This window comes from Crotalus tigris, unplaced genomic scaffold, assembly GCF_016545835.1.
Source record: "Crotalus tigris isolate CLP2741 ecotype Arizona unplaced genomic scaffold, ASM1654583v1 scf7180000017775.1145084777:2100578, whole genome shotgun sequence".
NCBI lineage: Eukaryota > Metazoa > Chordata > Lepidosauria > Squamata > Viperidae > Crotalus > Crotalus tigris.
In genome coordinates this window covers 1,578,963-1,592,051 of record NW_024096626.1, presented here as the reverse complement: position 1 = coordinate 1,592,051, position 13,089 = coordinate 1,578,963, and the positions used below count along the sequence as shown (strand labels likewise).

Here is a 13,089-nt window from a genome sequence, read left to right as displayed (position 1 = left end):
TGCTGAAATAATAACCTTAGGACACAATCGAGCTTGTCCTTGAAATGGGACTGATTTAATTAATATTGTTCTTCCTATCCCAAAATTTGATTTTCAATTTTATTTTCAGAAAAACTTATCTCTTCAATGCGTTTAACTGACTATATAGGCTGTATTTCATATCATCTGCCTACACTGCAGTGCAGTCCTCACCACAACGTTCATAATTATCTGCTGCTATTTTAGCTTTCCACACCTTTTCTCAACAGACTTTTAACTTAATCTCTGACTCTCATTATGTGTGCCAACTTATTTTTAATTTTTCAGGTGCTTCCATCATGCCCAGGATCAACCCCAATCTTATGGCTTTGTTTTTAACTTTACAGCAGCTATCCTTTTTTTCTCACATATGTATCAGTCCTTTAAGGACTGCCTTCACAAACAAATAAAAGAGGGATCAAGGGTACCTAATTTGGCATGGATAACTGATCAAGTCAATAAAGTCCTAATAACTTTAAATCAGCTAAATATTTCTTTTCAAGAAAACTACTGCCTACCAGCATCACTTTCAGCAGAAAGCTGTGCTCCCTAATTCATTGGTATGTTATCAGCAATTGCCTGATAAAACCTGGTTAGGTCCAATTCCCTTATTAACATGGGGACGAGGCTATGCTGCTGTGCTTGCTCCTACAGGCCCTCTCTGGATTCCAGCCCAGTGTGTGCGACCAGCCAAAGATGTCATGGCATCAAGTCCAGAACCCAATACTGGAAATGAAGCAGGTGACTCTTCAGATAGCACAACGTCCCTTTCGCTCTCGCCGTCGCAGTTTACCAACAACCTGGGGTGATATGAAAAACCTAACATATAAAGCACAGATGGTTTTGCAGCAACAGGGAAAAGAACCTATACCAGAGAATTTATGCGCTGCCATATTTGTGGTTTTGACTGCAAATTCCTTAGTCATTCTTTGCCTCTCTTTCCTTCTTAATTGCTGTCTGGGGGCTCAAGCTCTCCCACCTCATCCTTTAGAATCATGGATGAAATATAATATTTGGGTGCAATTAGCTAATGTAACACAAGTGACAGACTTTTGTATTTCTGAATCATATGATATGGAAAATCTACTCTCTACCTGTCTTATACCTTTGTGTGTTCCAGCTTCAGTTTTAAAAAAAATTATACTGGTTTAAGCAATTTTCTATCACACAATGAATTTCATTATGCAACTATGTCAAGCTGGGGTCATGCCTCTTATATGTTACCCCTTTTTGCTATTGTTTTGCATACACCAACTGTAGCTGTTCCTACAAATCTTACCTGTGCAAAAATTGTCAATTGTACTACTTCACCTAAAAAACCTCATTGTATACATGTCAGTCAAGGAATTTTAAATTGTACCTCCTTTCAAGAGGTATCCTTTAATTATGCACATATATGGTTATTCAATGTCTTTTTTTTCTCTACTTTCAATTTTCCATACTAAACTACCATTAACTTAACCTCAGGAACAAGTTATGTTTTGTATAAACAAATGCAAAGTTATATGTCCCCTGACTAAGACCCACTAACCACTCCAGCTTAGGATAATGTCCTCACTAATAAAATAGAGAACAGTGAGATGTGGGGAAAAATGCATGGCAGTTTCCCCCCCACAAACCTCATAACTTTTTAATACCCTTTGTCCCAGTGAAGCAGCCAGAAGGTCATCCACTTTTGACTTAATGCCTCACTTACCTAAACAGATAATATGCTTAACTTCCTTCCTACCTTTTCCTGTCTTTGTCAGTTCTTTCTCCTTTTGATCTACCTGTATTTGTTCTTACCTGGTCTTTGACCATGTAATGTGTTACTAGAAAATAGTTGCTTACATGAAGACATTTTCCAATGAAGAAACCTTTGTCAGCATCTAATGGTTAAGCTGGTGTATTATAATAAGTATATAAGAAGCAAGAAACTCAGAGTTTGTCAAGCTGTGTCCTGCAGCTTCAAACCTCTGCTCAAGACATACCTGCGTCTTTTAATTAGCATCTTACAAAAACACAATAGTATAGTTGGATAACTAGTCATTGAAAAATCCAAAAAAAAGCTGCTTTAATTGTATAAACAGACTTGTGTTAGTTGTTGCACTAGTGCAATGAAATGACCCAGAAGGTTGTTAATATTGCCTGAAGGACTAAGACTATAATCCTTGTTTTTCATCTTACTCAGTTTCAAAAAAGACCACATTGGACCATTAGACATGTTGTAAAATACTAATGCTTATACTAATGCTAAACAGAACAGCTTGATAACTGGGTAAAATCATAAAAAGTACAATTTCACAATTTATTTCTATATAATTATATTTTGTGACATTTACAAAAACAGCAAAGTGGCAAGACAGCAGCTGAGTTTTAGTGCATTAAAATTTTCACCCCTTTTAGCATCGCACTGCAAAATAAAAAAGAAACATTTTTTTCAATCACATTTTCTTGGGAACCCTATGAGGGGTTTACTATAGCTAGTTACCTTATTACATTGATTGCACTAAGTCACTGCACTTTTTAATGTATCTCTATGAACACCTTAGCTCTCAAATACTACACATGGATTGCATTCTGCATGCGTGGCGATGAAATGGAATCATCAGCTCAATATCGATACTCTGCTGCTGGGAATTGGATGATGTACAAATTTAATAAATAACCATACGATTATTAAATCTGTTCCAGCTAAGACTGCAGAAAGGACTTAAGTAAACACGTAATACATCAAGGTCCAGAAAAAATGAAAGTACTATCCTGTGTGAACGCATGCCCAATATATAAACTACACACACAACTGGAGAGTCAGTTTGACGTAGTTATTAAAGCATTAGCTATAAACCGGCAGACAGGCACAAAGCCATCTAGGTCAGTGGTTCTCAACCTTTCTAATGCTGTGACCCCATAATACAGTTCCCCATGTTGTGGTGACCCCCAAGTGGGTGTGGCCACCAATAAGAGGGAGTACGACAGCTAGGGAAAAGGGAAAAAAATGGCGGACAGCGTGGTTTGGCAACCTCCGTGAAATGGTCATTTGACCCCAAATGGGGTCTCGACCCACAGGTTGAGAACCACTGATCTAGGTGATTTTGGTTAGTCATTTTTTCTCAGCCCTAGGAAGGAGACAATGCAAATCTCTTCTGAAATGCCAAAACTAGAGTGGCTCGTCAGGGCGTCTTCCGACAGGATTGAACGAACAAAAAAGTAAACTATTATAAATATGTGTAATTGTTTCCTTTCTATGTTTTTATGTGATAACGTTTTTGATTAGGAAATTTTCTTGGGAGCAAGTCCTGTGTAAAGAAAAACTATTTTAGTAGTAAAATGCATGTTCGTAGATATATACACTCCACACAAACATATTCTGTGTCTGCTTCAATACAAATAAAAGCTGCAAACTTATCAACACGTGTGCGTCGCAATTCCCACTGTACGCGGGATACAGCGTAGACGATCCCAACAGCAAGGCTGCAGAGAAGGCGTACACCAAACAGCAACTCGCTACAGCCTCTCTGCTCCGCTCCGCCTCCTACGTAGTCAGGAAGCCGGAAACGAAAGGAAAGCTGGGTGGTGAGCGAGAGCCGGAGTGGGCTTTGGGGCGGCGGAGCAAATCGTTGCCGCGCTCGCCGATCGCGGGTGGGGGGACGATTGGGCGAAGGCGTTGTGAAGATAAAGCTGCGCGCCTTTGCTTGGACCCTCTGGACAGCGTGAAGGTAAAGACGAGCAAAGGGCCAGGAAACGCGTCGCGGAGTTTAGCCGTCCGTGGCCAGGACTGAATGACAAATCCCTTGGAAGGGAAGGGCATTTGGGGCCAGCTTGGTAGGCCTCCGTTAGGGAAGTCCGGCACTGCGCCTCATTAGGGGTGGATGAAAGCTTCTCTCAGAAGCAAAATTCGTAAAGCTTTGGAAAAATCGGGGTTCTGCCACTTCCGGGGACTCATATTCTGGAAGCTTTCCAAGGAAACAAAATTAACCTTCTCTGAGGAACTGATTCGAGTTTGTGCTTGTCTTTTCTGGGTAATAGGGCTTATTTCTAGGTTTTCGGCAGCTAAAGCGGTTCCATCGCTTTGTGCCTGGTGGTCTCAAGTCGGTTGGATTAGAGCAAGGGTCTTCAAACTTGTGGACTTTAACTCCCAGAATTCCTCGGCCAGCATGTCTGGCTGAGGAATTCTGGGAGTTGAAATCCACAAGTCATAAAAGGGCCAGGTTTGAAGACCCCTGGATTAGAGTTTCCATCCACCTAGCTTCGGGTTCCTACCTATTGATGGCTTGCTGCAAAGCCTTATTTTTCTTGATTCACTTGGTTGTCCAGAATTGTGATAGGCGATCGGTCTCATATTCTGACTCTCATGGCATGGTGCTTATTGTAACATACATAATATAATGAAATCTCCTGCCTATAAGAAGCAGCTTTCATGCTTTTAGTGTTGTAATGGAGGATTTATATTACCTTATTGCAAGCATGATATTATATAACAAAGATAATTCAGGGGCTCTTTAAGGAAAGAGATGATTAGCATATAAACTTCTACTGGTATGTTGTAAATTTAAGCATGTGCTTAAATGTGCAAGTATGTCTGAGAGAAATATCTCCTTGCTTACACTCTTTTACCCTCTCCAGCCTTGTTCTCTATTATATCAGTGTTCCTTCTCACATTCACAATCTTGGGGAAAAGAAGTACTCGACATTTCTTCACTACCATGTAGTCTTCACTTAATAAGTCTATTGAGCAATAGGGTCATTAAGCAAAACATCATATTACCCTGTTAAATTTAGTGTTGGTTCCTCTGTGGTCAGTAAGCAAATCATCCAAAGTTGTTAACCAAGACATCACATGCCCGCAACTTGTGACTTACTGCCAGTAGGTCTATTGACTTTGCCTCTTAGAAGCTTGTTATGAAGCTCACAAATGGCGATTACATGACTACAGAGATGCTGCTGTAGCCATAAATTTGAGGACCATTTGTAAAGCTACTTTTTCAATGCTGTCATAAGTATGAACTGACACTAAATAGGGCAGTGATGGCGAACCTTTTAGAAACCGAGTGCCCAAAAACTGCTCCAGCCCGCCCGCGCTCTGCTCCTGCCCCGCCCACCTGCAGGGCCACTCACTGCCTCCACGGCCTACTGTAGCAGATCACCCAGGTGGCCTTGCAATGCCATGGCAGCCATGCCCTCCACCCGCACCCCGCAGCATCATCTGCATGAGATGCGGAGTCTTGTCCCTTCTGCCCAGTTGCCATGTCCTTGGCTGTGCTGCACTGCGTGGGCTGTGCCTGGGGGAGACTCTCCTCTGGGGGCAGCTGCTGGTGAGGAGGGGGCTATGGGGGGAAGCGGGGCTGGGGCAATGGCGCGCGTGCCCACAGAGAGTTCTGAGTGCGCCTCTGGCATGCGTGCCATAGGTTCGCCACCACTGAAAAAGGGCATTCTTTTCCTAAGAATATGTTTGACCTCCTTCTGAAAATAAAGACTGGTTGACACTAGTGATAACTCTTTAATTTTCTAGAAAAAAATTATCCATTTGTTGTGTAACTAGCCCGGATTCAGGTTCAATAATAGATTTCATTTTTAGAAGATATGTACACTATATAGTAATTTAAATCTCTTTTATAGCTTAATTTATACCAGCATTCAAGTTATTAACTGAAACGACTCTCGTTTGGCTAAGCATAGATGGAGAATGTGAAGTTTTTGCTATTATTTGCTAGAATATATTTAATAGAAAATATTATTAAAATTAGATATGTCCTTACTCCCCTAGGATGGCTTCTAAGTAAATCTATCTGAGATGGCACTAGATCAGGAGTCCCAAACTGCCTGCTGCGGCCTGGTACCAGGCCATGGCCTGTTTGGAACTGGGCTGCACAAGAGGAGGTAAACCACAAGCTCATGTAGCTCCATTTGCATGAGTGGTGGGCGCTCCTGCGGGAAGCTCCATTTGTGCAAGCAGCAGGCACTTGTGCTCCTGTGGGAAGCTCCATTTGTTTGAGCGGTTGGCACTCACACTTACCGCTTGCATAAATAGTACTGCATGCACGAGAGAACCATCCCCTCTCCCACTTCCTGCTGGTCTGCAAAGCCAGAAAGATTGGAGATTCTAAAATAGATGGATTGTAAAGTTAGCAGTTTGTGGTACAGGTAATCCTTGTTTAATGACTGGTCTCAATTTAAGCCAGGAAACAAGAGAAGGGAAAAAGAAATAAAATTAGGATATACCAACAACCATTCATTATTACTTTCTATATTTTACTATCTTTGAATGCCATTCTTGTACTCACCATGTCCAGATGCTGATTTATATATTGCTCTTAGTTTTTTAACTTCTCATTTCTCTGTGTGAGTTTCCCATCAACTCTGTCTGGTTCCAAGCTTCTCAGTTTTCACTCCTCTCAGCATATTCTTTCATACCTCATAATTGTTGTACAATTTTGTTCTCATTCGTTCTCTTGAATGAACCATACCAATGGTTCTCAACCTTTTCTTCACAATGGACTCCCTGTAAATATCTATTGTGGCCACGGACCATGGCCATGGACCACCAAGACTTAAGATTTAAATCATAACATGTTTTAAGCCTTTCGTGGACCCTTGTGATGACATCATGATCCCTCGGGTCTGCGGACCACGGATTGAGAACCACCAGATTAAACCATTTCATATTGCTTGCTTTCTACTGCTCGCTCACTTTTGCATTTAGTCCTCATTCATCAACCCTTATTCTTGATTCTGTTTTCTTGCTGTGTAACAGGTATCTCCTCCTATTACATTAAATTTACATCTTTTGTCTGACATGTTCTATTAGTGTTTCTGTAGTGAGAAGTGAGAAGCATGTTTTTATATGCAACTGTTTTTGTTCCTTTAAATATTCATGTGTCACAAAAGAACCTAAATTAACAGATACCTTTCTATGAGTGTCTGTATAGCTTAAACTTTCTTCATCCATTCTACCAAATTCTATCAAAATTCCCTCTAGTTTTACATAATTTATGTTTACAATCAGCCACTCAGTTTTCATTATCAAAAACAACTGTATTGCAAGTTTAAAGTGGCCTGTAAGTTTGACTGAATAAAGTAAATATGTTAGCATTTGATATACTAATTTTCATCTTTAGTCCTTTTATCGCATACTCTAATATTTACTGTGTATATTCACTTTTCTCAGCCAACAGCATGGCATTATCAATATACAAAAGTGTATACATCCTTAAGCAACACATGACTTAGGTCATTATAGAATATTTTCTACTTTTATCTATTAATATTAAGCAATTAAGCGGATATCAGATTTCATTGTTGAATTTCCTTGTACTGCTCACTGTTGAATAATTTTCTAACTATTCCGTTTCTTATGCATGTTTCCATATTTATACTGTTTTTATATTATTTATTAATAGTGTTACTGATCAGCAGATGCAGATTACTATATAGCATTGATAATTATTTCTATGTTTGAAAAAAGCATGTTTCTCCATGTTAATTCCATAAAGGTATAAAATTTTGGTAACAGCAGGTGGCAACATCTTGAGAAACTGATCTTGAGAAAGCTATGCAGGTTTAGATCAGGTTAGTATTTGAATGGGAGAAGTTGTATGGTTGTAAACTATAGTAGATTGGGTAATTTAAGCAACATCCTGAAAAAAAGCAATGACAAAGCAGTATTGTTGCCAAGAAAACATGTCAGTCAGCAGGAGTCAAGGTTAGTTCAGGGGAATTTTATGATGGCTAAATACTTTAAGTATGAGTGTGTGTTGTGATATACAGTACATGGTCCAAGTGCTTGCTATTTAGAAAATAAGGTATTTATACCCACACAATAAGTTTATGCTTTTTTATTCTTCAGTTTTTAATACAAAAGTAAATACCCTTGCAGCAACTTGTTTAAGTTAGAATTATTAAGTATTTGTATTTTTATATGAACAGGAGAAAAGCTATTTCTGATGTCAGTTAAAAATATCTTACAGGAATATTTTTTATAGATCTAAAATAAGAATAGTTCATATATTGTCTTGGACATATTGGCAACTTAATTCATGAAGTTATGTTTTGTATTTCAATCCTAATAAGATTTCACTATTTGGGAGCAAATATGCAGAGTACATCAAATTATCTGTGGCTTCTATCAGATATCCTGGGACAAGGAGCTACTGCAAATGTTTTCCGTGGACGACACAAGGTTTGTATAAAAATAGAATTCTGCCACCTGAAAAGATTTTTGCCTAGGCTCAACATAACAATCTTTTCTTAATTTCTCACATTGAATGGCATTTATCACCTTACTTCAGTGGTGGCGAACCTATGGCACGCGTGCCACAGGCGACATGCAGAGCTGTCCCTGTGGGTACGCGCAGCATCGCCCCAGAGGGAGGCGGGGCCAAGCTACTCCCCTCCACCTCTCCACGTACACCATGCTCTCGCTCTCTTTCTCTCTGCACTGGGAGTCGGAGCAGCTGCAAGAGCTGGGTGGATCAGGGCTGGATGGTGGAAGCAGCTGCCAGCGCGAGTCCAGGTATGCCTCCAGAGCGATTTTGTGGCACCCCAGCGATCTGGGCTCCGGAGGCCTGGAGAAGGCCTCTGCCGCCCGGATTTATGCCTGCAGAACAATTTCACGGCCCCCCCCCCAGCCATTCTGGGTGGCAGAGGCCTTTTTGCGGCATCCCAGCGGCCCGTTCTGGGCAGCAGAGGACTTTTTGTGTTCCCTCCACGGCCGTTCCGGGCGGGAGAGGCCTTATCGCGTCCCTCCACGGCCGTTCTGGGTGGCAGAGGCCTTTTTGCGCCCCCCACAGCCATTCCGGACGGCAGAAGCCTTTTTGCGGTGTCCCAGTGGCCCGTTCTGGGCGACAGAGACCTTTTTGTGCTCTCCCCATGGCCATTCCGGATGGCAGAGGCCTTTTTGCAGCATCCCAATGGCTCGTTCCAGGCGGCAGAGGCCTTTTCCAAGTGGCAGTGGCAGCATGATCCATGCGGCGGGTTGGGGGGAAGCAGCAGAAGAACGGAGCTCCGCCAGGATTGGGTTGGACACATGTGCTGCCTCACTTGCCGTGCTGTGCAGGGGCTGGGCTGGACTGGGCACGGGAGCCTCCATGCTGCTTCTTCCCCTGCAGACATTGGGAGCGCCCACCCCTTGTCCCGGGGCAGCTGCCGCCGTCCCGTTCTCTCCAGCCCGTCACCGGCCAGACCGGTGCGTTGAGCTCGGGCCTCGGGCAGATGGAGACTGGAGGGGAGCGAGAGCTGCGGCTGTCCAGCTCCTCCGCCTGAGGACACTTGCGGGGAGAGGCGCTCCCCAGCTCAGTAAGCTGCAGTTTGCCCGCAGGAGGGTGGGAGGAGGAGGGCTGGCCGGGGATGGGCACAGCGCTGCCCACGGGGAAAATTTGACCAGCCCCAGCCTGGAGGGGGAGAGATGGCAGTGTTTGGAAGGAGGTGTAGCTGCCCCCTTCCCCCCAAGCCATCAGCTGAGCAAGACACCCTCCTGTCCACTGCCCCACCTGCCAGAGACCCCCTGGATCTCCTTCAACCCTGCCCGGCCCCCACAGGCATCCCTCCCCAGAAGCAACATCGAGCTGGTCATGCCCACCCTGGCCACACTCACCCAATCTGCCATGACCACCATAGCCACACTCACCCAGCGGGCCACGCCCACCCGGCGATACATAAGTGGGTTTTGGGTTGCAGTTTGGGCACTTGGTCTCTAAAAGGTTCGCCACCACTGCCTTACTTATCACAAGTGAAGCAGATGTGTCTTAATAATAGGGATATTGTAACTTTTGTCAAATAAATATTCCATGAAATATTTTCAAAAATGTCATTAATATTAAAATTTAAATGGACAGGAACAAATTGTTTTACAGAGATGATCATTTTAATGATTCTGGGCTTTTTCTAAACGAACCTAATGTTTCTTATAGAAAACTGGAGACTTGTATGCTGTCAAAGTATTTAATAACTTTAGTTTCCTTCGTCCAGTGGATGTTCAGATGAGGGAGTTTGAAGTGTTAAAGAAACTAAATCACAAGAACATTGTCAAATTATTTGCCATAGAAGAAGAGGTAATTATTATGTATTGTGCATATATTTTACTAAAGAGCAATTCATGTTTTGCATTTTGATTGTTAGATTTCAATATACCACTTTCTTAATTTTATTCTGAGATTCATGAGGACATGTTGAAATATAATAATGTAATGTTATGTAAATGAACTTAATCTCCCTGCTTCCTCTTCTGGAATGCCCACAAGAAAGAGATTAGAAAATTTGCACATGCTTTACATTGACTATAGATTAATGTATCTTTCATAGTCCCTAAACCAGGGGTTGGCAATCTTAAACACTCAAAGAGCCATTTGGACCACTTTCCCACAGAAAAGAAAACACCGGGAGCCAGAAACCCTGCTGCTTCCCTCTCCCAGCACTCCACCACTGCTGCTGCTTACCCCCTCCCACGCGGAGCACACTGCCGCTGCTTTCTTCCTCTACTTACCCCGCACAGAGCACGCCCTGCCACCGCTTTTCCCTCCTACCTCCCCCACATGGGCCATGCCCTGCCACCGCTTTTCCTTTCTACCTCCCCTGTGCGGAGCGCCCTGCCACTGTGGCTTTCCCCAGCAGCAAAGGTGGAGTTTGGGAGGCAGTGGCAGGGCATAGCCCAGGCATGGCCCAACAGCAAAGCTTGTCCTTCCCACTCAAGAGGCCCCCAGCGGCTCCTCGGCTCCATCTGTATTGAAGAAAGAAGAGGTGCAGCAGGAAGATTGGTCTCAAACAATAAGAGCCGGGTGCGCTGCTCACTCGTGTGTGCCCACTTTATTGGGAGAAATCCCGCTGCTGCGCCTCCACTTTCTTCAACTCGGATGGAGTAGAGTGGGGAGCAGAACAAGGAGGAGAAGAGCGGTGAGGTTCTGTGCCAGCTGGCCGGCCAGTTGAGGGGTAGGTCAGGCGATGCTGGCTGGCTGGCTGGGGGGATCATGGCCACTGGCAGGGATCTGCCAAGGCTCATGGCAGCAGAATTGGCAGCTCCCCCCACCCGGCCCATTTCCCCAGCTCCATACAAGATGTTTGGCAGAACACCCCCCTGCACCCCCAATCAGACCCACACAGCACCTTCTTTCCAGCTCCGACGCGGTCCTCCATCACTTACTCCATTACCATGTGCAGTCTTACAAACAAAAGAAGCTTGTGGGCAGTCCCACAAACTTCTTTTGTTTGTGGGACTAGAAAAAAGTTCAATCAATCAATTCCAACTTCATGAGATCATTTTTTTTTTTGTGAGAACTTGGAATTGATTGATTGAACTTTTTTTTTTTAGGTGGCGGAGGACTGGGCGCCACAGCAGAGGGATGAAAGAGTCGCATGCGGCTCTGGAGCCGCAGGTTGCTGACCCCTGCCCTAAACTGCTTAACGAAAGGAAATGAAATTTTTACATTGACTTTCTTTTATTAATCTTACTTAAGAACAATAAGAATTTGGTTGGATTCAAACAACATGATAGTCTATCATAATATGAAATAAAATTGAAAGTTTCTCAAATTCAGAAGATCGAAAGGAGCCAGAGACACTAAGTTTTGTAATGCTAAGCCTTTTCTGATATTGTTTGTGCAGAATTACATGATAAAATTAATTACATTTCAGTTCATAATTAAATTATATAAATAGTCTTATAGATTTGGATATAGGTTAGCTCATTAATCTAAGGCATAATATATACTTCACTGTATTTCTGATTTTGTAAAGTCTTTAATATAAATTAAAACTTTTTTCCCTAGACAACCTCTAGACATAAAGTCCTTGTTATGGAATTTTGTCCATGTGGCAGTTTATATACAGTTTTGGAAGAGCCATCTAATGCTTATGGATTGCCGGAAACAGAATTTTTAATTGTATTGAGAGATGTTGGTATGTTGACAGTTACATCATTAGATATATGTTTATTGTACTTGTTCCAACTTTTAACCTCCAATTATTCTTTTGATTATTATTTTCATTTTAGGATTTATGGTCCAATAATACCTAAGGGCCTAAAGTTAAAATATACTATGTAGTCTAGTGTATGATTTTATTTTTTGGCATTCAATATTCATCTACTTAACTTAATTAGAATATGCTTGATTTATAAAATAACAATTTGAGTACAGTTTCATTTAACTGCAGTGGGCGCACATTTTCCAAGCTGTGTAACAGAAGTTTATCTGTAATATGTAAAACTACAAATAACATGTTCCCACAGTGGCCATGTACATTCTGACTCCGTTAATTTTGTTGCACCAGTTGTAGGCCTCTTTTGGCAAAGCTGATGCAGACCAGGTTAGATATATTTAGATAGAATGAATGCTATCTGGAACTACATTTTAAAGAATGGACTAAAAATGCAGCTAGTCCAAAATATGGCAGATAAATGATTGGAATCAAAATTATTATTATTCTGGGCCCAAATCAGACTGCTGATCTCAAAAGCTTAATCAGCTCAGCAAGAGACATTATTGTTCCATAAAACTGATTGGAAGGATTTGTTGTTTATACACAGTGGTGAGATTCAAATAATTTAACAACCTGTTCTCTGCAGGGGGGGAAATGGGTGCTGCAACGAGGCAGGTGGGGGGGGGCAGCTGCCCTATCTTCCCACTTACCGTGCCAAAGGGCCTCCACAGCCAGGCCTATCATACCCCAACACCTGTCACGCCTCGCTAGTTCGGTAGTGACTTCTTCCACTTTCTCCTTGCTCCCTTGCTGCTTTTTCAGTCCTAGATCTCAGTTTGTCCAGAGCCTGTCAAAGGGTTTTTGGAAACAAAGCTCTGAAGCGATTGGATGGGGTGGGAACATTCCCTTCGCTTTTGGACTGGCTCGGAAATGGGTTGGAAGGAGCGGCCCGAGGACGCCAATTTGGCTTTGCAGCAAGCAAGGGTATTGGAAGCGCATGAATGCAGGACAGTCTGGCATCTCAAAACACCGGGTTTTTTTCCCCGCTGCCGGATTTTCGTTGCCATACTATTTAAGTTTCTTTAAAGATTACTTAATACAGAATGCAGATCCTTCCCGTTCTGCATCAAGTAAACTTTAAAGAAACTTAAACAGTATGGCAGTGAAAATCTGGCAGCAGGG

At 42.6% G+C, this 13,089-nt stretch overlaps 1 protein-coding gene across 8 annotated transcripts in view; it reads left to right on the top strand.

Moving 5' to 3' along the window:
- Positions 1 to 3,554: 3,554 nt before the first annotated feature.
- The window catches only part of TBK1 (TANK binding kinase 1), a 192,797-nt gene continuing 183,262 nt past the window's right edge, over positions 3,555 to 13,089 (top strand). For 6 of the 8 annotated variants that reach the window (XR_005556525.1, XR_005556526.1, XR_005556524.1 and 3 more), the window contains exons 1-4: positions 3,555 to 3,716; positions 8,068 to 8,176; positions 9,906 to 10,046; positions 11,757 to 11,886. Coding sequence is in view for 2 of the 8 variants with exons in the window: in XM_039342197.1 (XP_039198131.1) it covers positions 8,090 to 8,176; positions 9,906 to 10,046; positions 11,757 to 11,886 (358 nt within the window). In the remaining 6 variants the exon portion in view is untranslated. Of the gene's footprint in view, positions 3,717 to 7,490; positions 7,567 to 8,067; positions 8,177 to 9,905; positions 10,047 to 11,756; positions 11,887 to 13,089 lie in introns of all 8 variants that reach the window. The other 2 variants (XR_005556527.1, XR_005556528.1) reach the window with 2 other exon arrangements.